The sequence below is a fragment of the Callorhinchus milii genome, unplaced genomic scaffold (assembly GCF_018977255.1).
Source record: "Callorhinchus milii isolate IMCB2004 unplaced genomic scaffold, IMCB_Cmil_1.0 Scaffold3, whole genome shotgun sequence".
Taxonomy (NCBI): domain Eukaryota; kingdom Metazoa; phylum Chordata; class Chondrichthyes; order Chimaeriformes; family Callorhinchidae; genus Callorhinchus; species Callorhinchus milii.
This window is the reverse complement of record NW_024704744.1, coordinates 29,353,259-29,379,297: the sequence shown is the minus strand read 5'-3', so window position 1 is coordinate 29,379,297 and position 26,039 is coordinate 29,353,259. Positions and strand designations below refer to the sequence as shown.

Genomic DNA, 26,039 nt, shown 5'->3' with positions numbered 1-26,039 from the left:
ATGTCATCAAAAATGCCCGATACAAACAACCTGGTGCCAGCGAGGAGGTTAGCACAACAGCTCAGAACACAAGCCTGTATTGAGAAAGTAAGGGATTCAAAGGCTTCAGCAGACCTGGTGTGCTATTGCGAGCAACACAACAGGAGCTTATGGGTATCTCAGCCTCAGAAGAGCCCTTCAAGGATAAAAAGCTTTGCATCATTATTATTAGTAGTAGTATTATTATTATATATTGTTACGTCTTCCAACCGTGTCAGATACCCGAGCCCCTTTCCACATACTGTACAATGACAGCAATGTCCTACAGGATTGGTGGGGTCTGGCGATTTCCAGCTGTGACAGACACTCCAGATGTATTTGTTACTATACATTCCATTGCTGTTTGTGTTTCCACATTCAGACCAGTTTGCAAACTCAGTGGATTTACTCATCTATACTAATAAAGACAAAGTATCTGTCTGTGTGTGTGCGTCCGCCAATAACGCAATAAACGATTGACCTAGACATGATTTATACCTCATTGGAAAGGTCTGTCATTGCGAGAGTGTCATGGGCATTTTTTTTTCGGGGGATCTCCGATCATTGATGAGCTACATTTAAAAAATGCCTTAATTAAGCCCCAAAATATGAGGTATGCATGGTATTCTGCAACAAGGTAGCGACAGAGGAAAGCACACACCCTTCTAAAGAGATACATCTATACCAATATATTCTACAACAAATGTATGGCAGATTTTGGGGGTTATCATGGGAGCTACAGGCCCACAACGGGAGTCCTACCAACAGGAGTCCTCCCACTGAGTCCTTCCAAAAGGAGTCCACCCACAGGAGTCGTCCCAGTATTGATAAAGACGAAATATTTGTCTGTGTGTCTGTCTGTGTGTAAATCTACATTCCATATTGGATCCTTTGGTTGCAAGCGAACGTTCAACGGGTTCAGCTATTTCTTTATAATCTAATAAAACATAACACAGATGTTAAGTTTGAAATCTGCTGCACAGGAGATAAGTTGTTCTACTCTGGTCACCTTGCTCCGTCATTTCAATGGTGCAGTTTAAGATATACCTCAGATGTGATTGAATTTACACACTATGTAAAAAAACTTGAAGGGAATGAGTCAGAGAAATGTCGGATTTGGTTTGGACCTTGCCGGTCTTTATCTGGTGCATCAGTTTTCGTCTTACCTATCTCTGAAGCTCTGCTAACACCATATCAACCTGCCCCTCTGCTCAGCAAGCCCCCGCCTACTCCACGTCCAGCAAATGGCCCGCTCCACCATCGACAGTCGGCATTCAGCCTCTCTACCCCACCCTTTGGAACTCCATCCCACATTCCCTTTGCCTTGCTATCTCCCTTGCCTCCTTCAAGGCCTGTCTCAAGACCCTTTTCTTCGACCGTTGTCTTCAGCCACCCTCCTACCCCTACCCTCCCTGCCCTCCACCCCTCCTGATCCCAATCCCCAGCTCGGGTCCAAATCCCTGACTGTCCAGGGTCTTGGGACGTCCTCTCGACGTGAAAGGCGCGTTACAAATGTAATTTGTTGTTGTTGTGCAAACATAAAATAAACAAACAAAGGAAAACACATTAAAAACAGATGAGGTCAGAAGTCAGTTATATATTTTTAAAACATCGCAGCTTCCTGTTAGCTAACACCTTGCAAGTATTTTGAAAGTAGACAAGCAACTGCAGAGACAAACAGATTGCAATGGCATGTGAACCTACAAGATGGCAGCCTGTAAAATGCACTTCGCAGTGATGCAGGCTGGAAAGTGACGTGTAAATGATCACTGCACCTCGCTTTTCAGTGTGATACACGCAATCTCATGTCAACTTCAAGATAACCTCGGAAATACATTGTCGTGCTGCCCGCCTGGGATCGGCAATCAGCGATCGTGTGCTGCTGCCTTTGCTAGAACTTGACTCACCCGGAAGCTAAGGTCTCGAGGATTATTTCCAGCTCTTGTTATGATCAGCACTGTTTGTGTCAGTCGAGATAAACAACAATATTCCCCTGTCGCAGGCTCCTGCTCACAAATATGTTTGAATAATTGTAGTGCAATCTGAACCCTGAGGCAATGTAATGCTCTGAGCTGCTACACTTTCCAACACTAAATGACTCCAGTTTCTGGTTCATTACTTAGTAGCACAGCAGCTTGCTTTGCACGTAATAATAATAATAATCCTTGAATTTGATATAGAGCTTTTCATGTTTCCAAGACGTCTCAAAGCGCTTCACAGGATATACTGTAAAGTGAATTGACCATATTTGTGGGCGAAACGCGGCAGCCAATTGCGCACAGCAGTTTCCCATAAACAGTAGTGGATTGAGTGACCAAATTATTATTTTTTTGATGAAGGATTATTATCAGGAGTATGGAGTAAGGAAACTTGCCCAACATTTCTCCCTGCCGGGAATCAAACCCGGGTCTCTCACTTGCAAAGCGATAAGAGCTGAATGAGTGAATTAAAGCTCATCTTCACTACCAACGATGCAATGCTAAATAAAACAAGCTTTATTTTTTATTTATTTTAAACACCTGCTGCAACGTTTCATCAATATAATTTGGTCAATAATTATCCTTTGTTTATTATAGAATTATTGGATAATTCATTATCCATCAATAACTAATGTATCAGAGGAAAATTTTCAGGCTTCTTTACAGATTTGATGCACAGAATCAGATTTCAGAAAAAGACCATTCTGTCTATTGTGTCCGTTAGCTCTCTCAGAATTATCTGACAGACAAACACCCTGTTGTTTCTCCATACCTTTTTATATTTTTCCGTTTCAATTACAGTATTCACCCACAAATATATACAGTCAATTCACTTTGCGGTATATTCCATGAAGCGCATTGGGACCTCTCAACGCGTTATATCAAATGCAAAGAGTATTTGTCCTGATCCATTGGCAGTTGAGAGCACTGCACAAATCACTTTCTCCCATCGCTCCCTATTCAGACCAGTGGCAACTTGTCAGGGGAGGCAAGGGAAGCACTAGAGTACCCACGTCTCCCAGTCAGCGAAGGGCCCTTTGCCACGATAACACGATTGCTTGGTTAGGCAAACTTACAGATTGCCTCAACTGTCGAAAATGTCACCAGCCGCAATTGCTTGGGACACTCACTCCGTATTGTGTGTTATCTGGTGTCTGGTCAGAGGGCTGGGATCAGATATCTGTGTTTGCACACAGTGCACTCATGGTTTCTCTCTCCAGTGCATGTCCTCTGATGCAATGCTAAGTGTCTACGGGCCCTGCACTCAGCACACACGCAGCCTCTCCCCAGAGTGACCGCGCTGACACTGCCACTTGTCAACAAAGTCCTTAAAAGGCTTTTTTTTCACGTAATGCACTCCGAGGCCTTCTCTCCGGTGTGTATTCGCCGGTGGCTCCCAGCTGGCTGTCGCTCATGCTGCTTTAGGTGTGTCGGCCTGATTCAGTTTGTAGCACTCTCACCTCCGGGTCAGAAGATTGTGGGTTCAAGCCCCATGTCGGCACTTGATGCCACATAAGCTGACACTGCAATGCAATGGGGTGGGCTGCACTGTCGGAGGTGCCGTCCTTTGGATCAGGACATTAAACGCAGGTCAGGTTTGCCTGTGCAGGTGGATGTTAAAGATCCCACGGCACTGTTTGGAAAGGAAAGAGAGATTGTCCCGATGTTTGTTTACTCATTCCATGTTAGTGGGACATTACTTGTGGTCAGAGCACTGGGCACTAAGACGGCGGTGGTTAGTGCTAGAGGAGGCTCGGCCCAAGCCTCAGAATCTATTTACAGCTCATCGCTTTAAGGGGAGCTGGGAGGGGAAAGCCAGTCCTCCGAGTAGCCCCATCCGGCAAGGCTCCCTCTGAGCAAAACCCAGTGAAAGGGTCGGTCCCTTTAAGGCAGGCGAGATGTTGGCTTGACTGACAGATCATCAGCCAATTCCAGCCTCTCTCCCAATGGTACCCGCCCACATCTGGTGTGGTGGGCTGCTCATGGGGGGCATTCTCACCTCTGATTGGCTGATGGACCTGTCAGTCAAGCCTGTCTTAAAGGGGACCAACTCTTGACCCGAGTTTTACTCAGTTAAGACTAAAGACTATTCTTACCCACTGCCTCCTGTGCTGGGCCCGTAGAACCTCTTGTTACACGTGCTACGTTTCAAAGTTTTTTTCTCTCCCTCATGTGAGTTCGCTGATGTCTGCTCAGCCTGCTGGGTGTGGTATGTCTATTGGTGCAGGGTCAGAATGGCCAGAAATTACAATAGACAAAAGGTCATCGACCTGAAATGTTATGTAATAGTAATAATAATCCTTGCACTTGATACAGCGCCTTATCATGTCTTCTAGACGTCTCAAAGCGCTTCACAGAATATACTATAAAGTGAATTGACTGTATATATTTGTGGGCGAAACACAGCAGCCAATTGCACACAGCAGTGTCCCACAAATAGTCGTTGATTGAAGTGACCAAATTATTATTTTTAACCCACTTTCCTCTCTCCATAGATGTTGCCAGACCTGCTGACGTCCATTTTTATTTCAGAAATTACAATAGATTTGTAGCCCGAAGTCCACTAATCACTAGCCCCAAAGTGGCCCAATATTAATAATAATCCTTGCATTTGGTATAGCGCCTTATCACATCTTCGAGACATCTCATAATGCTTCACAAGATATACAGTCACTATAAAATGAATAGACTGTATATTTTGTGGGTAATATTGCATGTTGCCTCGTTTGTGGGTAGCAGAGGGAGTTGCCAATTCAGGTTGGTGCTTTTTGAAACTTGATAAAAAAAGGTCTTTAAAAGGGCATGAGGAAACAAAAACGTTTTGCAAGTTTAAATTAAAATTCGGCACCTGCTCAAAGTTTTTTTTCACACACAGCACAACAGAATCTTGCCCAATTGGGCGTGAAGCTGCCCAACCTGCCCTACCTGCCCATACTGGTCATTGCACTGACTGGAGCTAAATCGCTTCTAGCACTGAGCAGCACTGGAAGAATTTCTCACTGGTGTGAGTGTTGATCCGAATTTCTAACTGCTACCAGTATTGCCAGATTGGGTGGCTTCATGCTCAGTTTGGGCGGGTTTTTGTTGCACTGTGAGGGAAAAACAACTTTCTACAATATTCATTTCTTCTGGTCTTTCTTCAACCTTCACACTTGTCTCCAATATCATTGTGCCTTCTCTGACTTCGAAATCTAAACAAATAAAAAAAGACAAGTATAGAAACTTTAGCTCCACAACCTACCTGATCGTAATTACGTATTTCCACTGAGGATTGAGAGTATCTTTTTGCCCCTTTAAAAAATACAAATGTAATTTAAAGTATCAGCCTGGCTCACTTGGTAGCACTCTCACCTCTGGATTTAAAGTTTGTGGGTTTAACCCCAGTAGGGAATTGAGCTTCTAGTCTAGGCCAACATTGAAAGAAGATTGCCTTGTTGAATGTGCTGTATTTTGGATGCACATTAAAGTGAGGTACCATCTGCCTCTTTAGGTGAACATCATGATAATATTAAAAATAGAAGAGGCCAGCAATCTTCCAGGTTAGCTCGTAGATGTGTATGGGACCAGTCTACTGCAAATAGCTGTTTGCTTCTTACACTAATCCTTTCACTTGACAGTAAATGACCTGTGAAGCTCTTGGATATATTTCCATGTAAGATTTTTGTAAAAATGTGTGTTCTACGTTCTCGCAAAAATAAAATGAAAGTGGCTTCTTTGGTGTGTCCACCTTGTAGCCCCTGTAGGCTTTATTCACGTTAAGCAAAAGTGAATTACTGCCTAAAGCAGAAAATGTCCACAAATCAGTAAAGGTTCAATTGAATAAAAGGTTCAATTCAATAGAAATTCATGGTAGTCAAGGTGCAACAGATTAAAAAGGCCAAAACAGCTAAATTCGTACTGTATGTAGTGTATTATAGTATTGGGGATAAGGAAGAAGTTTTCAAAACACAGATTGAATGTGTTGTACAGAACAATTGGGTAGATTATAAAACCAACGGTTTCCGCATTGTCAGAAACCCAGTGGCTGGCCAAGAAACATAAAACCTATTGAAAACAGGTTAGAAGGTAAACAATCAGAGTAGAATTGTACATAAAAATGCTGATGACAATCCTAAAAAAAATCCTTTTTCATATATGCAGAGGAACCCCACAATAATAGGATCCAGAAACTCCAACCACTGTTATAAACCAGGGCACAAAACAAGCACAGCTGGTCAGCACTCAGGTTTCCATGACGTCACGGACGATAGAGCAACAGTTCAATTCAGTTCAATACTTGAAATTACAGCCAGAAGCTCTGCATTCCTTACACTATTCTCGTGATATGCCTCATAAACGACCAATGTTATTCCCATGTTAATGAGATTTTCATGTTTTAATGTCACAAGATGTCAGGATCTATTATCTAGCCGCCTCAATATGCAAGACAGTGCTATATTGAAGGCCGTTATAATGGAGTTCCCTTGTAGATATAATCTGTAAGCAGTAAGCGATGACAAGAAAAATATGGGTCCACATTAAATTAAATCTAACCTGGATGTCCATCTTCTGAGATTAAGTGCCCCCCATCATTGTAGAGCTGTGGTTATGTAAAATACATTAGAGTATTAGTAGTTATTAGGGATCAGTTTATGAACACTGTTTAAGATCTTGATTATTGTAGTAAGATTTTCTCTTCCATAGTTTGAACATTTACCATTTCTCTAGTTCTCTTTATAACTCGAGTGTCTGATTCCACATATAAGTGCAGTTGCCATCTCAAATGCCAAGATGACCCTAATGTAATAGTGACCAGAATTGTATTCAGTATTCTTGTCACTGTGTGGTAAATTGTCCATATATTACTACTCTATGCTGGTCATTTTTATGCACAATATTAAACTATATTTGCTACATTTAAGTGTATAATTTTCACGATTTAAGGTTTTGTAGGTTAGTGAAAACAAGAATAAGCATTCAGGATCTCCCCTGAGCACTGTACATACAAAATATTCAAATGGGCATGTAATTGACAGCACCACAGCCTCTAAATTAGGAGTCCTGTAGCTCAGTGGTTAGAGCACTCGCTTTGCAAGTGAGAGACCTGAGTTCAATTCCAGGCAGAGGGCGAAACCTTGGGCAAGTTTCCTTACTCCACACGCCTAAAAATAATCCCTCCAAAAAAAAAAACAATAATAAAAATTGGTCATTTTCAATCTACGACTGTTTGTGGGACATTGCTGTGCGCAATTGGCTGCCGCGTTCGCCCACAAATATACAGTCAATTCACTTTACAGTGTGTTCTGTGAAGCGCTTTGGGACGTCCTCCCGACGTGAAAAGTGCTATATCAAATGCAAGGATTATTATTATTATTATTATTAAATCCACCCTTACTTTACACTTGTGTTGCATTAGAAGCAGTATTGCACCTCACATCTGTGGGTCTGTGGGGTCCGTTGGCAGTGAAAGTGACCTTGGAAATAAAACTTTCTTTCTTTGTGCAGAATGGGATTTGCATTAGGTTGATGTTTTGCTGCTGACTTTGGAATAACCCCACTCCCAGGAGGAAAAAAGATCTAAGGGATTTCACTCTCCTGATACCTGCTTTCAGCAGGATCTGGATCAGATAAATTCTTCTGAGAATCTTTCCAGCTTCTTTTGATTTCTCAGCAAGTCTGGACACATGAGATCTCCCAAAACCCCTTCCTCTCTCCTCTGTATACTATTGTATAAAACAGCATTATAGCTCACAGCGGAGAAGTTAGCAGAACAAAGGTATCACTGTTTCCTGCTGGATGCTGATGGACTGAGCCGCAATATATCTGTGCTTCACTGCTGCTTACTTAATGGGAATATGCACCGCCAAAGTAACCAGTCTTCAGCAGTAACCTTGTTAACTGTCAAGGGGTGTCTTATCCGGGTCAGCGGAGGGTAATATTACCAACACTATCAACCACGGGGCATTCAGAATTTTTGAGAAAAAAAGTCACACTTTTGAGAGAATTATGCAGATTTTAATGTCCAGATTTCCAATTTTACTCACAGCCTATACCTTCTAATACGTCTCTTTTAAAGCATATGTTTGATTACCTTTTAAAAGGAATTATGGACTATTTTAACCGAGGGCTGTGATTCTTTCCTCTCAGCTATCATTAACCTGAACTCCAAAGCCCCAGTGGTAGCCATAGCTGGATAAGCAGTGTGTGTATGGGTAGAAGAGGACTAAGAAGTATCATATGAGGTAGGCTAAGAGAGCTAAGAGATTGGTTAAAAATAGAGTAGAAAATTAGAGTAGATTAGTACTGCAGAAGGATAGACGTACAAAACAATATAAAGTATTTATAAATATCATTCAAGCAAGTATGTGGTCAAGGAAACAATGGAACCTCTGATGGATCGCAAGGGGATATGATAGTGTTTAACCAGAGATGACAATTATACAGAATGAAGTCTTTGTGTCCATACTAAAATAATCCTTCCATTCATGGAGTGAAACAGCCTATCTGACTCATGAGACTGAGAATTAGAGGTGTAAACATGTCCTCAATCCAAAGCATTGTTGACAGCTGATCATCCCACTTTTGGTCAGCTGGGTATCTGACACATGCTAAACCCATTACTATCCTTAAGAGTACCAATACAGACTAAGAGTTCTACATACACGTACCACATGAACATTTCTGTGTTTTTGTAGTGGAATTTGCACTTTCTGCCTAGAGGGATAAACCCTGTTTTCCTAAATCTGGACAGCATTAGGCATGGATTGGTGAGAACCAAGGCTTGGGGACTCCAGAATATGTACTGATGTACTGCTGGAGTATAACTAACTGAGACCATACTGCTTGCAACTGAGAGTTTTGTCTGGCAACTTTCCCACTCCATGCCCAACTCCCACCACTTTATCCTTTTTTTTAGGACTTTGGATTGCAGGTTAACAAGAGCCGAGTGGGAATAAATCCCTTCTCCCAGTGACTGATATGCTCCTCAAAATAATAATAATAATCCTTGCATGTGATATATAGCGCCTGATCACGTCTTCTAGATGCCTCAAAGTGCTTCACAGAAGATACTGTAAAGTGAATTGATTATAATTTGTGGGCAAAATGTAGTAGCCAATTCTACACAGCAGTGCCCCACAAACAGTCGTAGATTGAGTGACCACCAATTTTTCTTTTAGGGATTTTTTTTGTCTCTCTCCCTAGATAAAATCCTGCCAGCATGTCAGTCTGGCTGGTCTATCATAATAATAATAATCCTTGCATTTGATACAGCGCTTTTCACATCTTCTACACGTCCCAAAGCGCTTCACAGAATATACTATAAAGTGAATTGACTGTATATTTGTGGGCGAACGCGGCAGCCAATTACGCACAGCAATGTCCCACAAACAGTCGTGGATTGAAAATGACCAATTTATTATTGTTTTGTTTTTTGGAGGGATTATTATTAGGTGTGTGGAGTAAGGAAACTTGCCCAAGGTTTTGCCCTGCCTTAGAATACTGCAGACCTTATTGGCTCAGGAATGAGACTATGGAGACCGCCACAGGGTTGACTCAGTTCTGACATTCCAAGAACATCAACTCAGAACCAGCTCAGCCCCAAGGAGACCCATTTACCCTCCACCTCTCCCTAGATAGTCACTAGTTGTCATTTGACATCTGACAAAAACAGGTTTGTTTTCTCACTAAATGGATAGCAGGCACCATGAACTCCCTGTAAGTTTCTTGGTGAGCAACGCATCTCAGCATGAAATGTGTGAGAGCATTGCCAACATCCACCTGCCCACAGCTTGGACATACATCCCTACCTTGAGTTTGATGGTTCCACCAATTGGAAGTATCGAGCTTCAATAAAAGCTGCTTGAACCCCACCAAGTAAGGAACTCCAAGTTATTAATTCCATATGAAAGGCACAATTGAAATGCGCGCTCTTATTGCCTGCTCTGTATATAAAAGTGGATTTCAAGCCCTGGATATATGAATATGTGTTCAAGAACTCAAGGTGCCATGTACTAGCAGCGTCATCCCAGATTTTCTTCATTAGCTATTCAATGGACATCTGCCTTCAATGCACATCAAGTACTGGATGAGCTGTAACTTTCTCCAGTTGAATATCAACTAGATGGAAGCTCTCGTACTTGGCTCCTGTCAGCACCTTCTCAGCAGCATTAAACTGGATTTGACAGCATCAAACTATGGAGCCTGTGCAGAACCTCAATATCTTGCTCGACTTGCAATACAATACAAAATTTAATTTCTATAGTGCCTTTCACATCAGGAGGATGTCTCTAGGCGCTGGACAGTCAGGGATTTGGACCCAATCAGATGTAGTATCCTTTAAACCTTACATTCATGCTCTGACCTGCTCAGCTTTCCCCCACCTCCGTAACATTGTTTGCTTCCGCTAATCCCTATCCTCTTGGGCTGCCTGGACCCTAATCCACATACATGCCAACGCTTTGCTCACTGGACTACCCACCTCTTCACTTCACAAGCTTCAGATTATCCATAATTTTGCATCTTGTGTCCTTTCCTCCATGAGCCTATCACTCCCAATCTCGCCCAACTCCATTGGCCCCCTATCCCCCAGCAGATCGAGTTTAAAACCATGGAGTTCCTCCCTCCCTTCATACCTCTGCAACAACCTCAAACTACCAACCAAGCAAGTCCTTACACTCAGCAGACACCAGCTTGCTTCATGTGCCCCACCCCACCATTGGTCGTTGGGTTATTCAGTCTATCTAGGCCTATGTCACTTTGCCTCAAGACCTTCCTCTTTGACTGTGATTTGGGCTATCTCCCAGCCCCCACAGCCAGCGCGGATACAAACCCTGCACTGTCCATCACCTTCAGACATCCTCCTGATATTATATATAATGTAAATTTGTATTCCAGGGAATTAATCCTCCCCTACTTGGTCCTGGACTTCACAAACAGGCCAAAGGAAACCCACTTTGCTGAATGCTCATAACTGTGAAAGAGAACCGTCTTAGCTCATGTGGAGAACCTGGAGGTATGGACACATACTCATCCCTGGGAGCCAAGGCCAACATGGATAAGGTGGTCCTAGCTGGACATGTACTATGAAAAGTTACAACATTCATTGCACTTCAAATGATCTTTATTTTGTGAAATGCTTTGTGATATTCTTTTAATGAAAGGTGCTATATGAGTGTATGTTGTTATTGAAACATGTTTTATATTGGTACGGTGCATTGCTGCACTTAACACGATTTATACATTGAGGGCTCCTACATAAACTTTAAGAGTTGTTCCATACGATCTGTCACTATTCTGGGTGATTGAAAGATATGACATGATTGACAGCTGCATGAATCACATATGAAGGATAAATCAAGATTTTATTGTAACACACTGTTACTGAACTAAATTGCAATTATTTAAAATCAACATTTTACACAAAACAGACTGTTAAATTAGAGCCAAGTTAAAGGTTACAATACAATTTTAAAGTTGGTTATACAGCACTTCCCTGTTCACTCGTTTACCAGTAGGAAAATTAACCCTTCCTCAAATCCCACAAATTTTCAGAATATACAGAATCAGGTTTCAATAAATTTTCCATCACTCTGTGCTGCATTAGACTGAGAATTCTTTGCACAAAGTAAATTGGTTTGAAACATTTTGTAAGATTGGTGTGTATTTTGGTTAGCAGGAAGTCTTATCATTACAAAAGAAGTTCCGATGAAGGCCCATTAACCCATGTAATCTCATCCATCCAAAATATTATCTTTCCATCAGCTCATCAAGTAGTTTCTTAAATGAGTCATGTCTGGCTTCAACCATCCTTCCCGATAACCCAATTCAATGATCATCCATTAACAAATGCTTCCTGGTGTTTATTCTGAAATTGCTCTTCATAACCCTGCATCTGTGCTGTCTTGACGCTTTTAAAAATATTGTTCTTGGTTCACTTGCTTAGTTGCACTTAGAATCTTCTAAATATTTTTTCTATGTCTTCTATACAGCATCTTCTACATACATCAGCCTGGCACAGTTGGTAGCACTCTCACCTCTGAGTGAAAAGGTTGTAGGTTGACACCCCACATTGTGACTTTCAGCTCAGTCTGAGCTGACATTCCAACAATACAGTGCTGGGGAGGGTTGCACTGTTGGAGATGCCATCCTACAAAATATTAAATTGAGGGCTTTACTACCTCTTTAAATGGATATTAAAGATCCTATGACACTATTTGAAGAGAAAAATGATTTTCTCCTAGTGTCGAGCCAACAACTCTCCAAATAAATTGGTCATTCGTTTCATGGCTGTTTGTGAGACATTGCGATGCACAAATTAATCACTGTGTTTGTCTACAAAATAGTCGATACACTTAACAGAAATTTTGAGTGTCAAGTGTTTTGACAATATAGACACTGTGCCAAATGCAAGCCTCATATTTTATTATTGTAAACCTCTATAAGGTCACCTCTGAGATGTCTCATGTTGCAAGGTTTAAGAGGACAAATTTATTTAATGATTCCTTATAGCTCATCTAACAACAACAAATTGCATTTATATAGCGCCTTTCACATCGGGAGGGCATCCCAGGTCACAGAAATCCCTCTGAAATAGGGGACCGTTCTTTGTTACTCTTCTCTATATTTTAGGCCCTGGCCAGTCCCTAGATGCCGTGGCATCTAGAACTATACACCGTACTCCAGGTGAGGCCTGCTCATAACTGTTTAGCTTGAGCATGACTTCTAGGGATATAAACTCAACTGATCTGGCATTATAGTCCTGCACCCTATTTACCTAATTTATTCCTGCCTTACACTATTCAAACATGGTGGATGATGAGTCAGCTGACATCCCCAGGTCTTTTTGCGAATTCCACCGTGGAAAATTCTATACCATCCAAAGGGTACACACGTCTTCTATGTACCTGCACTTATTAGTTGTATTGAACTTCCTTTACCAGAGATGGATCCACGTGGAAACCCTACCAAGCTCTCTTTCATTGCCTCCTCTCATTTCATAGTTCCCTCTAACTTGGGTGTTGTCTGCACATTAAACTATTGTGTACTGACTGCAAATCCAGGCCATTAATCTACACAAGGAACAGAAAGGGTCCCCAGCCAGACCCCCGATGCACTCCTTTCAATAGCACCATCATTTGGACATATTCTTCCAACCTAGAATCTTAGCTTCACTAATGTCAAAGTCCTGCAGCTCAAACAATACATGTTTATTATTACATTTTTTTGTGACCTTCCTGATTAAACACAGGAAGTATTCAATAAAATGTGTTACCAACTGTTCATCCTCTATTCTAACTTGCTTTGGGTCCCTTGGGATATTAACTTGCTTCTATCTACCCTCTTATCATATTTGACAAATTTTGTGCAGAAACCCATTGCTATACTTAAGAATCTGTAATTCCAGCTCACCTGCTCTGAAGTGTGCGATCTCTCCCCTATAAGGGCACACCTCACTTGCCAATGCCAGAAGTTAAGAACTTGTCTTGCAGGATTATCAGAAGTGAAGTGAGAAGAATTACATCCCTATGTGGCATGTCTATGTCCAAGTCCCACTGACCAGAAAGACAGGATGGTCAGCCATCCGCAGTGCGCTGGAGTACTGTGGGCCCCCCCCACTCATGTAATGGATCAAGCCTACCAAAGAGAGCTGACTCAACTCTGCTATTCACTGCAGAGCCAACCCACCCCTAGGAGATACTTGTTCATCCCTCCCCCCACACACATTACACAGTTGCAAATTTTTCAAGCGTGTATTTACAAGTCCTCTAATTTCCATATTCTAAAAGAAACGTTTCCCAAATCTTAGGAACATCCACAATTTCAATATACGGAATTAGTTGCTGATACATATTGATACACACGAACATCAAAACATCGCAAGGTTGTAGACCTCTATTACTTGATATATACCGATTTGAGTAACGCTTCTCCCCTAAATGAAAAATAGTCAGTTTAATTTGAATGTAATAGTGGGTTTAATTGCTTTGTGATGAAGTCTGAAGCTTGTTGGACTTTCAAATAATGTGAGGTGGTGATGCACAATCAGATCACTGGCATGTCTGGATATTTTCTGACATGAAATAATTTGAGGTCTACATTATGGTCAATCCCTCTGCAGGGTGTCAGTTTGGCTCAATCGGTTGCACTGTTGTCTTTCACAATTTCAGGCTGATCCTTCAGTGCAGTACTGAGAGCTGGCCTCAATTGTCAAGAGGCGATGTCCTTCGAATGAAACATCAAAGTCCCATTCGCCTGCTCTTCGAGTAGATGTTACAGATCCCACGACACCATGTGAAAAGATTAGGAACTTTCTCCTGGTATTCTGGACAGCAATCCTCCAGATAAAATCAGTCATCTCATGGCTGTTTGAGACGCCGGCTGCACACTAAATGACTGTCGTGTGTGCTTACAAAAGAAAGTCACTACACTTGATAGTAATTACTTTATAGCACTTTGAGACACAAACGTGATAAGATGCAATAAAACTGCAAGTTCCTTCTTTCTAGGAAAAAAGTAGTCCTTTCATCGTATTGTTCTAATTCCCACCCTCTTTTCCTATATATTTTCCTCCTTTCATTTTTTTCTTCCCATCCCCATTCTTGAAGGCATTGAGACTCCGTTTTCCTTCTACTGGGGTTCTGTTCTCACACTGGCACCTTCCAGAATCTTGCCCAACTGCAATTATTCAAATTAAAAGCCTGGACCACGAATCCAGGACATAGTCAAGACCTAATCCTATCCCAACCCAACATCCACATTTTTCAGCAGGGATGTAGGAATGGTTTAAGTGATAGGACAGCAATCCATTCAAGTTGTTTCTCTTCATTGTGAATTAGTTGATACACTTGTCAGAAATAGTCTATAACACACATGTATTTCAAACTTTTTGGGGTCCAGGTGCACTGTCCATTAACCAGATGTAGCAACAATTTTGTTTCCCAGGAGTTAAGATAAGGCAATAAGGGATATGCAAGAAGAGGTATTATTTTTTTCCCCCCAAAAAAACACACATACACACGCGCACACAAAACACGCTCACATTGTTTTCTCTGCAGGGTTCATGTGGGCTCAATATCGATGCTTTTCACTTGAACGTATACCAAAACTATTTCTCTGGAATGTGGGTTTGCTGATGTGCTTTAAAAAGGTTGACCGAGGAGAATCGTTGCTTACACACCTCGCACGCAAATGGTTTATCTCGCAGGTGTATGCGCTGGTGGGCTATCAGGTGATTGGATCGATAAAAGCGTTTTTTGCACAGGTCACACTGAAAAGGCCTCTCTCCAGTGTGGGTCTGCTGGTGCATTGTCAGGTGAGTCGAGGTGGGATACCTCTTCTGGCAGATGCCGCACTCAAATGGCTTGATCCCAGTGTGACTCCGTTCATGTTGCTTCCGGTGACTGGAAGTGCAGAACCTCTTGTCACACATCCTGCACGGGAAGGGTCTCTCTCCGGTGTGGGTTCGCTTGTGCTCCGTCAGGTGGCTGGACGTACAGAACCTCTTCTCGCACATCCTACAGGCAAACGGACGCTCTCCGGTGTGCGAGCGCTGATGCTCTGTCAGGTGGCTGGATGTACAGAACCTCTTGTCACACATCCTGCAGGCAAAGGGTCTCTCTCCAGTGTGGATTCGCTGATGCTCTGTCAGGTGACTGGAAGTACAGAACCTCTTCTCACACACCTTGCAGGCAAAGGGTCGCTCCCCAGTGTGGATTCTCTGATGCTCTCGGAGGTGGCTGGATGTGCAGAACCTCTTCTGACAGATGGTGCACTGGAACGGCCTCTCCCCAGTATGAAATCGCTGGTGCACCGCCAGGTATGTGGAGTTATAGAACTGCTTCTGACATATGGCACACTCGAACGGTCTCTCACCGCTGTGAATCAGTTGATGCTTTTTCAGGCCCCCGGCTCCACAGAACTGCTTTTGACACATGTTGCACTCAAAGGGTCTCTCCACTGTGTGAATACTCTGGTGCCCGATCAACTCTCCAGCAGTGTAAAAGTGCTTATCGCACATCATGCATTCAAAGGCTTTCTCTCCAGCATGCTCGGGATCATGCTCGGTCAGTTTGCTCGATGTGCAAAATTCTTGTTTCCCAGCAATGCACTCGAAGGGTTTCTCTCCAGTGTGAATATGCTTAGGCTTCGTCAGGTCAATGGACGTGAAAAGCTCCTCCTTACACTCACCGGACTCCACTGGTCCATCTTCTGAGTCAGTGCCCAGGCTTTCCACTTCTGGTGAGGGTACGAACCCTCTCTCACATGCTGAATAGTGGCCTGCCTCTAGGGCAGGTGGTGACTGACTGGGACCTGGAGCCTGGGATTTTTCCAACTGATCATTTATTGCAGATTTTGTTTCTTTCTCAACTTTCATCTTCACGTCAGTTTCCATATTCAATATTCTTGCGCTGGGTTTTGTAATCTAAAATAAGCAAAACAAGATTTTAGCTGCAAATTCAGCCTGACTGACTGTAAAAAAATATTCTTTTTGTGGCATTTCTTGTTCATTTATACCCAAATGCTTACACAACACATTATCACTTCCCATCCATAATGTGGGCCCACCCTGGATCTCCACAGAATTCTGAAAGCATCCATGTTACAGAGGTTCTACAGTAAACGTCACACAAGTCATATCAGTTGGGACCCTACATTTTAACATGCTTATGCAAAGTATGAGTTATGTCAAACTTGCATAAGTTGTATCATATATCAAACTTGCATAAGTCGTATCACAAGTACAAGTACTGTACTGGCTGGTGACAATGAGGTAAAGGTTGATGTACCATGTTTAATCCATACATATTAAACCTATGGTACCAATTCTTTCCATATACAGTATTGCCCAGTACTATACCTCACGTACAGAAAACATGTACTCTACAATGAACGCACAACCAAACAGGCTTCAAAACAGAACTGTTTTATTAGAATATAAACTCTTACAAAGATTGTTTCACATGGAGCAGGATGCTCCAACTGGAGACAGTTGGCTGCTGAGGGCTAGATGTCCTGTTTGAGAACCACGGATCACTACCCTCAATTCCCCTCTCCTCACTTGCTGTTTCTCTCTCTCGATCAATCACTCTTCCCTCTCTCTTAATTACTCTCTCTCCCCCCTCTTCGTGCCTGTTTCTCACTCTCCCTCAATCACTCTCTTCCTCTCTTTTTCTTCCTCCCCACCCATTCCCTCAATCACTCTCACCCATCCTCTGTTGTGCCCCCAGCCCCATTAATTTACATTGAATCAGACTGTAAATTCATCAGGAAAATACACTGAATCAAAACATTACGATTGCTATTAATTTGATTAATTGTTGGTTTAATAAATATCATTGGGGGGAGGGAGGGTTGTTTCCTCCACCACTGTTAAAGGCTTCAAGACATTACCCTAGGTTAAGAGCACTATCTAAATGCAACTTATTGTATTTGGAGTCCTGTAGCTCAGTGGTTAGAGCACTCGCCTCTCAAGCGAGAGACCTGGGTTCAACTGGGCAGGGCGAAACATTGGGCAAGTTTCCTTACTCCACAAGTCTCTGGTTACCTAGCAGTAAATAGGTACCTGGGTGTCAGTCGCTTGGCGGATTGCTTTTCCAGGAGTAATAATTCTTTCAAAAAAATTAAATAAAAATAAATTGGCCACTCAATCCACGACTGTTTGTGGAACACTGCTGTGCACAATTGGCTGACGTGATTCACCCACAAAATACAGTCAATTCACTTTACAGTATATTCTGTGAAGAGCTTTGAGACGTCCCGAAGATGTGATAAGGCACTATATCAAATGCAAGGCTTATTATTATTTGGAGCTGCCTGGCAGCCTAAAATTATACTCTCCAAGTCAAGTGATTTAATTTCTCAGCATTAGTTTGATTTATTATTCATTAAATATGCAATGGTTTGGGTGAAAACCGGGCTCCATATTTCAGAGCTGCTCCACCCCGAAGAGTGGGTGGGACACATACCACACACATGCACTTAATGATAGTTTTTCTTTTGTGACCTACATCATCAAAATAGCACACTGAATCAGTCTGAAAAGAAGTGTTTCTGCTGGAGGTTTAATCTGCTTGTGTGGTATTATATTGTGTCTGTAGTAAACTTACTTACCGTGATCTTGAGATGTGGCAAGGTTCTGGCACAATCTGTCTGTATTTGTCTGGACAAAGGGCGGCTCAGGACAGATTCTCACAGAATAGATGTTTTGCTCAATGCAATCTGGATAAAACAAGAACAACTTACACTTACATAGCAACCTTTACAGAGTATCTCAGAGTGCTGTACAGTGGCAAAATTGGATGCTGAGCAAAGAAGGGGGAGATGACCATAGACATGGTTAAAGAGGTGGGTATTAAATTGGGATTTAAAGCTGGATAGATAAGGAATGAGGCAGAGGATTTGAGGCAGGTGCTCCAGAGGTAATGGGGCAAAGTGGATAAATGTGTTAAGTACAACCTTATTATTTAGTCATATCTGGAACACCATCTCTTTTAAGTCCCTATTTGATTCATCTGCCTTGTGATTCAGGTGGCCGTAAAGACTGCCCTTCCCTGCATTATGCGATAATAAATAGCGTTCTTCCTTTTTAATCTTGGTTCATACTTCCTTCTCACCCAAAGATTAAAATTAATTGAATATTAACTTTCATTGTTGTTTACAGGACTTTATGATTTTGCAAATTACCTGTCGAATTTTGCTTCCATTAAAACAATAATCCAGAGTCCTGTAGCTCAGTGGTTAGAGCACTTGCCTTGCAAGGGAGAGACCTTTTGATTACCGGCAGGGCGAAACCTTGAGCAAGTTTCCTTACTCCACACGCCTGACAATAATCCCTCAAGAAAAGAAAATAAATAAGTTGGTCCCTTCAATCCACAACTGTTTGTGGGACACTGCAGTTTGTAATTGGCTGCCGCATTTCGCCGACAAATATACGGTCAGTTCACTTTACAATATATTCTGTGAAGCACTTTGAGACATCTAGAAGATGTGAAAAGCGCTATATCAAATGCAAGGATTATTATTATTATTATAATTTCACTTACAATTACAGCACAGACCCCATTATAAAACCCTTTTTTATAAATAATAATAATGAATTGACTGTATATTTGTGGATGAAATGCGGCAATTGCGCACAGCAGTGTCCCACAAACAGTCGTTGATTGAAGTCACTGTTTTGTATTTTTTCTTGAGGGATTATTAACAGGCGTGTGGGGTAAGGAAACTTGCCTAAGGTTTTGCCCTGCCAGGAATCGAACCTAGGTCTCTCACTTATGAGGGAGTGTTCTTACCACTGAGCTACAGGACTCCACTTTTTTAAAAAATATAATGAAAGCCTGCTTGGGATGGGGCTGGGCTGTGGACCCCATTCAGTACGTAAGGACAGGGCAGCTCATAGGGCAGCTTTTTGCACTAAAATGGTCGACTTCCAGGTCACTGATACCGCTTGCTGTTGTGGTGTCATTTGTGACCCAATAACCCAGAAGTCAGCCATTTTAGCTTCATGTGCTAAAAAAATGCCTGAATTCTGACATTTGCAGCAACCAGGAAGTGATGATGATAGTCACCCTGAGTTCCAGAAATTGACCACTTTTTGCTTTTAGTGTGCATGCAGTCAAGCCCACTATCATGCCTTGCTAAAGTGCCAGGTTAGGATTTTATTGGATCCGAAAACACTGCATTATAACATAGCTCAACTGCAATTTCATTACATGAACAGCCTATTTCTTTATGTTTGTGAACAAACACATAAGATGCAGGATTTCTAATCTATTCCTATACCTCCTGATAATCTCCGCCCCCCTGAACGCAGTTTAATCTCCAAAAGCGGTCAACTCCTATTTTTTTTGGGGGTGGGGGGGCACGGGTAAGAGGCATTACAGGTTCTCCTTCTTCTTGAGGCACAAAGCTTTGCCTATTTTAGCACCTCAGACAAACTTCTCTTCCAAAAGCCCTGGAAGCATTATTAGTGCCTGAACCTACACCTCAAATTTTTTTTTTGGGGGGGAGGGAGAGAAGGAAGTGGAGCTCCAGGGGTTTTTGCTTCCTCCTAGGACCCAGATAGCTTCATTTAATCTTACAGCACAGAGGGAGACCATTCGTCTCCTTGAAAGAGCTACCAACTGGTCGGACCCCGCACCCCCCACCCCCTGCGCTCTTTCCCCAAAGCCCTGCATTTTGTTTTCTTTTCAAGTAAATATCCAATTCGCTTTTGAAAGCTATTATTGAATCTGCTGAAGCCTGACTGGTTGATGAGTTGGATTTTTTCCCAAATCACTGTCAATTGTTTCCCTATAACTTATCTTCTCAAATGCATTCTTACGCAACTAATTTTCCCTGACAACCTGGGCAACATTTGAAACTTTTAATGAGGGAAATCTGAAACAAAACTTTTTTTTGACAATTCTTAGCCCTCAGAAGTACATAATCCATAATTGCTCTCTTAGGCTGAATCTGGTGTTAATAACATTGCTGTTCAGTCTGAGCTGAGATTCAAGCCTACATTTGATGCATCACCAGAATTGTCTTCTACAGCCAGAACATTGGTTAATTACACTTTATCTCAACACTGCCAATGCTGAAACCCTTTGTCACCTCGGTGCTACATTTCTCCAATATTCCCCTTTCCCTGTTTCACAGAAGGTTCCACATTCCCTTTGTCCATATCTTCATCAAGTTCCACCGCTTTCTGTTTCATGAAGGATCAATTTTCAAACCCTTCCATTGTCTTGCTCCATCCTATCTGTGTCATTTTCTCCAGCTCTATCACTCAGCCTACACTCTCTACTCTTTTATCTCTGCCTTGTTATTCGCGCTCCTTCTGCTCCAACATTAATAATAATAACAATGTTATATCATTATTATCCCTGACTTGCTATTCATGCTCCTTCCTTCCACTCCAACATTGGGATGAGCCTTCAATTATATTGCTTCTGTCCTTCACAATTCCCTTGTAAATGACTTTACCTTGCTATCTATCTCCTTGTATCTCAAAGTCTAAATCTTTGATTGTGCCTTGAGTTACCGCTAAATTTTTCCAGCATCTTGCTCATTGTGGAGTCCTGTTGGTTAGAGCACTCGCTTTGCAAGCAGGCAGGCAGAACCTTGGGCAAGTTTCCTTACTCCACACGCCTCTGTTTACCAAGCAGTAAGTAGGAACCCAGTTGGTTAGTTGATTGGCGGATCACTTTCCAGGGCTAATAATCCCTTCAAAAATATTTGGTCACTCAATACTGTTTGTGGGACACTGCTGTGCGCAATTAGGTGCCGCATTTAGCTCACAAAATATACAGTCAATTCACTTTACAGTATATTCTACGATATGCTTTGAGACATCTCAACGACGTGATAAGGCACTATATCAAATGCAATGATTATTATTATTGTTCATTGCTCCCATAGATAAGGGCTTTGAACTGGTGTTTCACATAAATGCTGTGGTAAATAAAGGCAAGCTGTCATAAATCAAAATATTCCATATCTCTCTATTTAAAATAACTCTCCTAAATTTTACATAAATTGAAATTTACAGAATAAGTTAGAAAACTACATTACCATGAAAGGCATAAAGGGGTCTCTGGTTCAAAACATTTCATTAACTTTTTTTCCATTCACAGTTACCAGAATTTAATACTTCAGAAATACAAAGGAATGGTTCAAAGAAGGAACGATTGGGCAAAGAGCTTTCAACTAAAACAGAAAATTTGATACTGAAGACTTTTTAAAGGAGAGCAAAAATGAACACAAGCATTTTTTAGAACACAGAAACTGTGGAATTTTGCTATGGATCTGTGAATGGATCATGCGCAAAAACAATCCAATCAACTAGTGTCCGTGTCACACTTTACATACTTGTTAGCAATTCTGGTCACTTTATTTGGTAACATGTTAGTGATCATTTCAAACTCACACTTCAAACAGCTCCACACACCCACCAATTACCTTGTTCTCTCATTGGCTTTTTATCTTGGTGGGATGCTTAATTATGCCTTATAGCATGGTCAGTTCAATCGAAACATGTTGGTATTTGAGAGAATTGTTTTGCAAATTTCACACAAGTTTTGATGTTATGTTATGCAAAGAAAACAAAAATATAGCTTCACAAAAAATATAGCTTCACAAAAAACCCTGGGAATAGTGATGGGCGTATTTCTCTTTTGCTGGTCTCCATTTTTTGTCTGCAATATTTTGGACCCTTTTATAAGATACTCAACTCCACCTGTTCTGTTTGGTGCCCTAGTCTGGGTTGGTTACTTAAATTCTACATTCAATTCCATGCTGTATGCATTCTTTTACTCCTGGTTTAGAAAAGCTCTGAAAACCATTTAATTCTTCAAATATTGCAATCCGATTCCTCGAGAATTCATTTATTCTGAGTAAACTGCACTAAAATGTAAAATAAAAATTGGGCACTATCGAGAAAATAAAAAGATACAAGTCTTCCTGTATTTCCCATGACTTGTCTGTTTCTAGTACACATTGATATGAACAGAGAATGCTACAGTTATCATATAACTATATAACTATATATATAACTATAGTTATCATATGACGTTTTGACATATAAGACACTATAAAATGCAAGTTAGTTCCTTCTTCAACTAACTAACTAACTAACTAACTAACTAACTAACTAACTAACTAACTAACTAACTAACTAACTAATGTTCAATACTTTTACTCAAACAAGGTATAAATCTAGGGAAAACACAAACATGTGCCCTAACCATTGAACATATTAACACTAAGAATCTGAGCTGTTCTTCAAGTCCCTGATGCCATGTGCCTGCTGTTTCCAGAAAAATAATGTGCAAAGTGAGCTTTCCCTAATGGCTCCCTGCTCCCTGAAGAACATTTCCAATGAAGATTAATTGCAAGCATTGCTTTAACCAAATAGAGGTGTGCTGGGGGGATGGGGGGAACATAGTCCTTTCAGCAGGAGCTGATCATGTGCTGACAAAGCAATGTTCCCTCCAAGTGAACCCTGCTGCTCATAGGCATCTCCTGCAAACAGTTGTAAGTAAAAAAAATCTCAGTTTAACTAACTTATGTCAATAGAATGACAATTTGGAGTTCCAGATCATGGAACATTTATTTTTAGAGTTTGGAGATTACAGTTCAGGTCTATACCTAATTGAGCAACATTATGTGAAAAGATACATATACAGTATACAGTGTGTGGTGCAATACAGAATGCGGGTTATATATTTAATGTTTGCAATTCCCATGAGGAACCACTGGAACCTTTGCTTACGATGGAAATATATCAAGCTCAGAGTGGAAAATAAGTAGAAAAATACAGCACAATCACGAGTCTAGTCAATAACATGATGGCATGGAATATTTGTGTAGTGGACAGATCATAGACAAATCCTTACAATATCCAAATAATCAAAGTAACATTTACAAAAAATCTGCAAATCTCACATACAATTTTGAATTTTAAAATACACTGGACTCAATAATCTTTTACTTTAGATTAGAAAGAGATCAGGTTAATTCACTTTCTAACAAAGTACAATTGAAATTACTAGTACAGGCATTTCTAAATGCCCCTTGTAAGAAATGTGATTTTGTTTCATTAATATGTAAATGTAGTAACCACTTGCAGGAATATGTTCTTGCTTCAAAAATGAACCAATTACTGTGAATAGTTTTGACCATGAGCTCATAGTCTAGTTCAAACACTTCTAGAAAATGGTAGCATGATTGCTGGCCAATGGATAAAGCACCTTCTTTGTTTTCTACAGAGAAACTCATGTTTGCCAACTTGCAAGACCTCCAAACCCAGATCCCCTGAGAGTCGAAATAATGCAAGTCAGCGAGGACATACGTATGTATGCAAGTGCTCCTGAAGAAGAACACTTAGGAGTTGATTTTTGCAGAGTCGAGATGCCAGTAACACTGTCAATCAAGAGTGCTTTTGAATCTCATTGAACCCAGGGAACCCGGCACCAGAAACCCCTGACACTTGTCTACACCAATTTCCATTTTTCTCTGTTGTGCTTCTTCCCAAAGTAATACCTACTTGTATTTAGTTAAGAGGTTAAGAGGGTATCTAACAGAGGTTTAAATAGTGAAGGATAAATAATTTAAAGTTTAAAATCTGTAAAGATTGGCAGGGTTTACAATACAAACAGAATATAAGAATCGACTTCAAGATCCTCACACTCGTGTTCAAATCGATTCACTCCCTGGCACCTCCATACCTCTCCAACTTTCTCACTCCCCAATCCACTACCCAGCGCCTCCGCTCGACTGGCTCCGGCCTCCTGCTCGTCCCTCACACCCTCCACCCCACCATCAGAGGTCGTGCTTTCAGCCACGACACCCTAAAACTCTGGAACACTCTCCCTCAATCCCTCCGTCTTGCACCCTCTCTCCTCTTTTTCAAGTCCCACCTGAAAACTTTCCTCTTCGACCGTGCTTACGGTCACCTCCCCCTCCCCCCGCCTTGGAGTCAGGCTCCACCAATATTAAGCGGTCTAAGATGCTACCCTGCATGGAGGACGCTATATAGGTACAAGTTGTTGCTGTTGTTGTTGAGCCTAATGGCCTAATCTTGTTGTAAAGTTTCATGGTTCTCTAAATAATACTGAGGTATTACTGGGGTGTGAATAATGCCAAATTCCACTAACTATAATAATAATCGTTTGATTTAGTGCCTTATCATGCTGAAACGGGCTTCATAGGATTTACTGTAAAATGCAGTGACTGTGTATTTGTAGGCAAACACAGATGTCAATTCGGACACAGCAATATCCCGCAAACAGCCATGAAGTCAATGACAACAACAAAATTACATTTGTAAAGCACCTTTCAGGTCGGGAAGAAGTCCCAAGGCGCTGAACAGTCGGGGATCAGGCATGTGTATAGCACCTTTCACACTGGATAGCATCCCATAGCAATTTTTTAATCTGGGGGATTATCAGATGCTTGGATACCTGACTAATAAACCCTCTATACACCTCTTATATTGGATGGATTATATTTGATTACATTTTTGTATTTTAAATGTGGATAATTAACATTCTGAAGTGCTCCTTTGCAGATTGTTACCCTCCCAGACCATCAGAATTCATGCATACATAAGGGAGAAGGGAATAAAGAGGTAAAAGAGAGGCAAATAGGAGAGGTGGAGCTTGTGTGGAGTAAATATTAGTGTGAACTAGTTGGTTTAAATGGCCTGTTTCAATGAAACTATTTGCATTTTTTAATAAAACTATTTAAATTAATTCTCTTGTGTTTTTTCAGCGTCTTGGACGTCCTCCCAACATGAAAGGTGCTGTATAAATGCAATTTGTTGTTGTTTTCTCAGAAGTGTAAACTGGCTGCTCAGAAGACAAAAGTAGTTTCTCTGGTTTTATACTGTTAGCACCACTGTTCGTACAGTGATGTGTATGCCTCATATAGTGCTTTTCACATAAAATGTCTGGAAATGCTTGACAAAATAAAATTAATGCCTGTGCACTGGGCAGTTTGTGCCCACAGCACAGGCCCTGCAGTGTCAGGGCGTGAGATGCTCTGAAACCCTATCGCACATGAAGGGAACCATCCTGTTGTTGCTACATAAATGCAAGTTGTTGTGGTTAAGTGGGTGTAATAGAAAGATAAGACCCAATGGCTTTATTTTTTTTCACCTGAACAGATCTTGCAGTTCTGATCCCTGTCAATCCCAGGGCAGGGCACCAGTGCATAGCTGGAGCCACCTCCACACACAGACTGAGCTACAAGGAGGCAGTGTAAGGGGTGGGGGGCAGCGGAGAACAGCCGTTTGGTGTGTGTATGGTGGGGGGAGAGGAAGTGAGTTATGGGGGAGAGTGAGCATGTTTAATAGGGGGGGGAAGAGAACGAGTGTGGATAGGGAGGGGGGGTAGAGCGTGTGGGGAGGAGGGTAGTGTGGGGGAGGGTGGTGGTGTGTGTGGGGGGTAGTGTGGGGGCGCCAGTGTGTGGGGGGGGTAGTGTGTGTGTGGGGGTGGGGAGGGTTAGTGTGTGTGTGGGGGTGGTGGGAGGGGTAGTGTGTGTGGGGGGGTGGGGAGGGTTAGTGTGTGGTGGGGGTGGGAG

General features: G+C 41.7%; 2 protein-coding genes and 1 pseudogene across 3 annotated transcripts; 2 read left to right on the top strand and 1 right to left on the bottom strand.

Moving 5' to 3' along the window:
* Positions 1-12,676, top strand: LOC103182322 (annotated as a pseudogene).
* On the bottom strand, positions 11,318-18,717 carry LOC103182280 (oocyte zinc finger protein XlCOF6.1-like). Of its 2 annotated transcripts, XM_007899228.2 has the most exons (3): positions 18,660-18,717; positions 18,087-18,194; positions 11,318-16,398 (listed from the first exon to the last, which is right to left on the bottom strand). In XM_007899228.2, the coding sequence occupies exon 3, from the start codon at positions 16,366-16,368 to the stop codon at positions 15,082-15,084; it is 1,287 nt and encodes a 428-aa protein (XP_007897419.1). In that variant the 5' UTR covers positions 16,369-16,398; positions 18,087-18,194; positions 18,660-18,717; the 3' UTR covers positions 11,318-15,081. The 2 variants fall into 2 exon arrangements, with proteins under 2 accessions (XP_007897419.1, XP_042189304.1); XM_042333370.1 differs by lacking the exon at positions 18,660-18,717 and having other exon boundaries at positions 18,087-18,232.
* Positions 16,742-22,304, top strand: LOC121848526 (trace amine-associated receptor 1-like). Its single transcript, XM_042332813.1, is given in 6 exon segments — positions 16,742-16,746; positions 21,593-21,650; positions 21,734-21,822; positions 21,824-21,937; positions 21,939-22,051; positions 22,090-22,304. Coding segments are annotated over 6 exon segments (594 nt in total).
* The last annotated feature ends 3,735 nt before the right edge of the window (positions 22,305-26,039 follow it).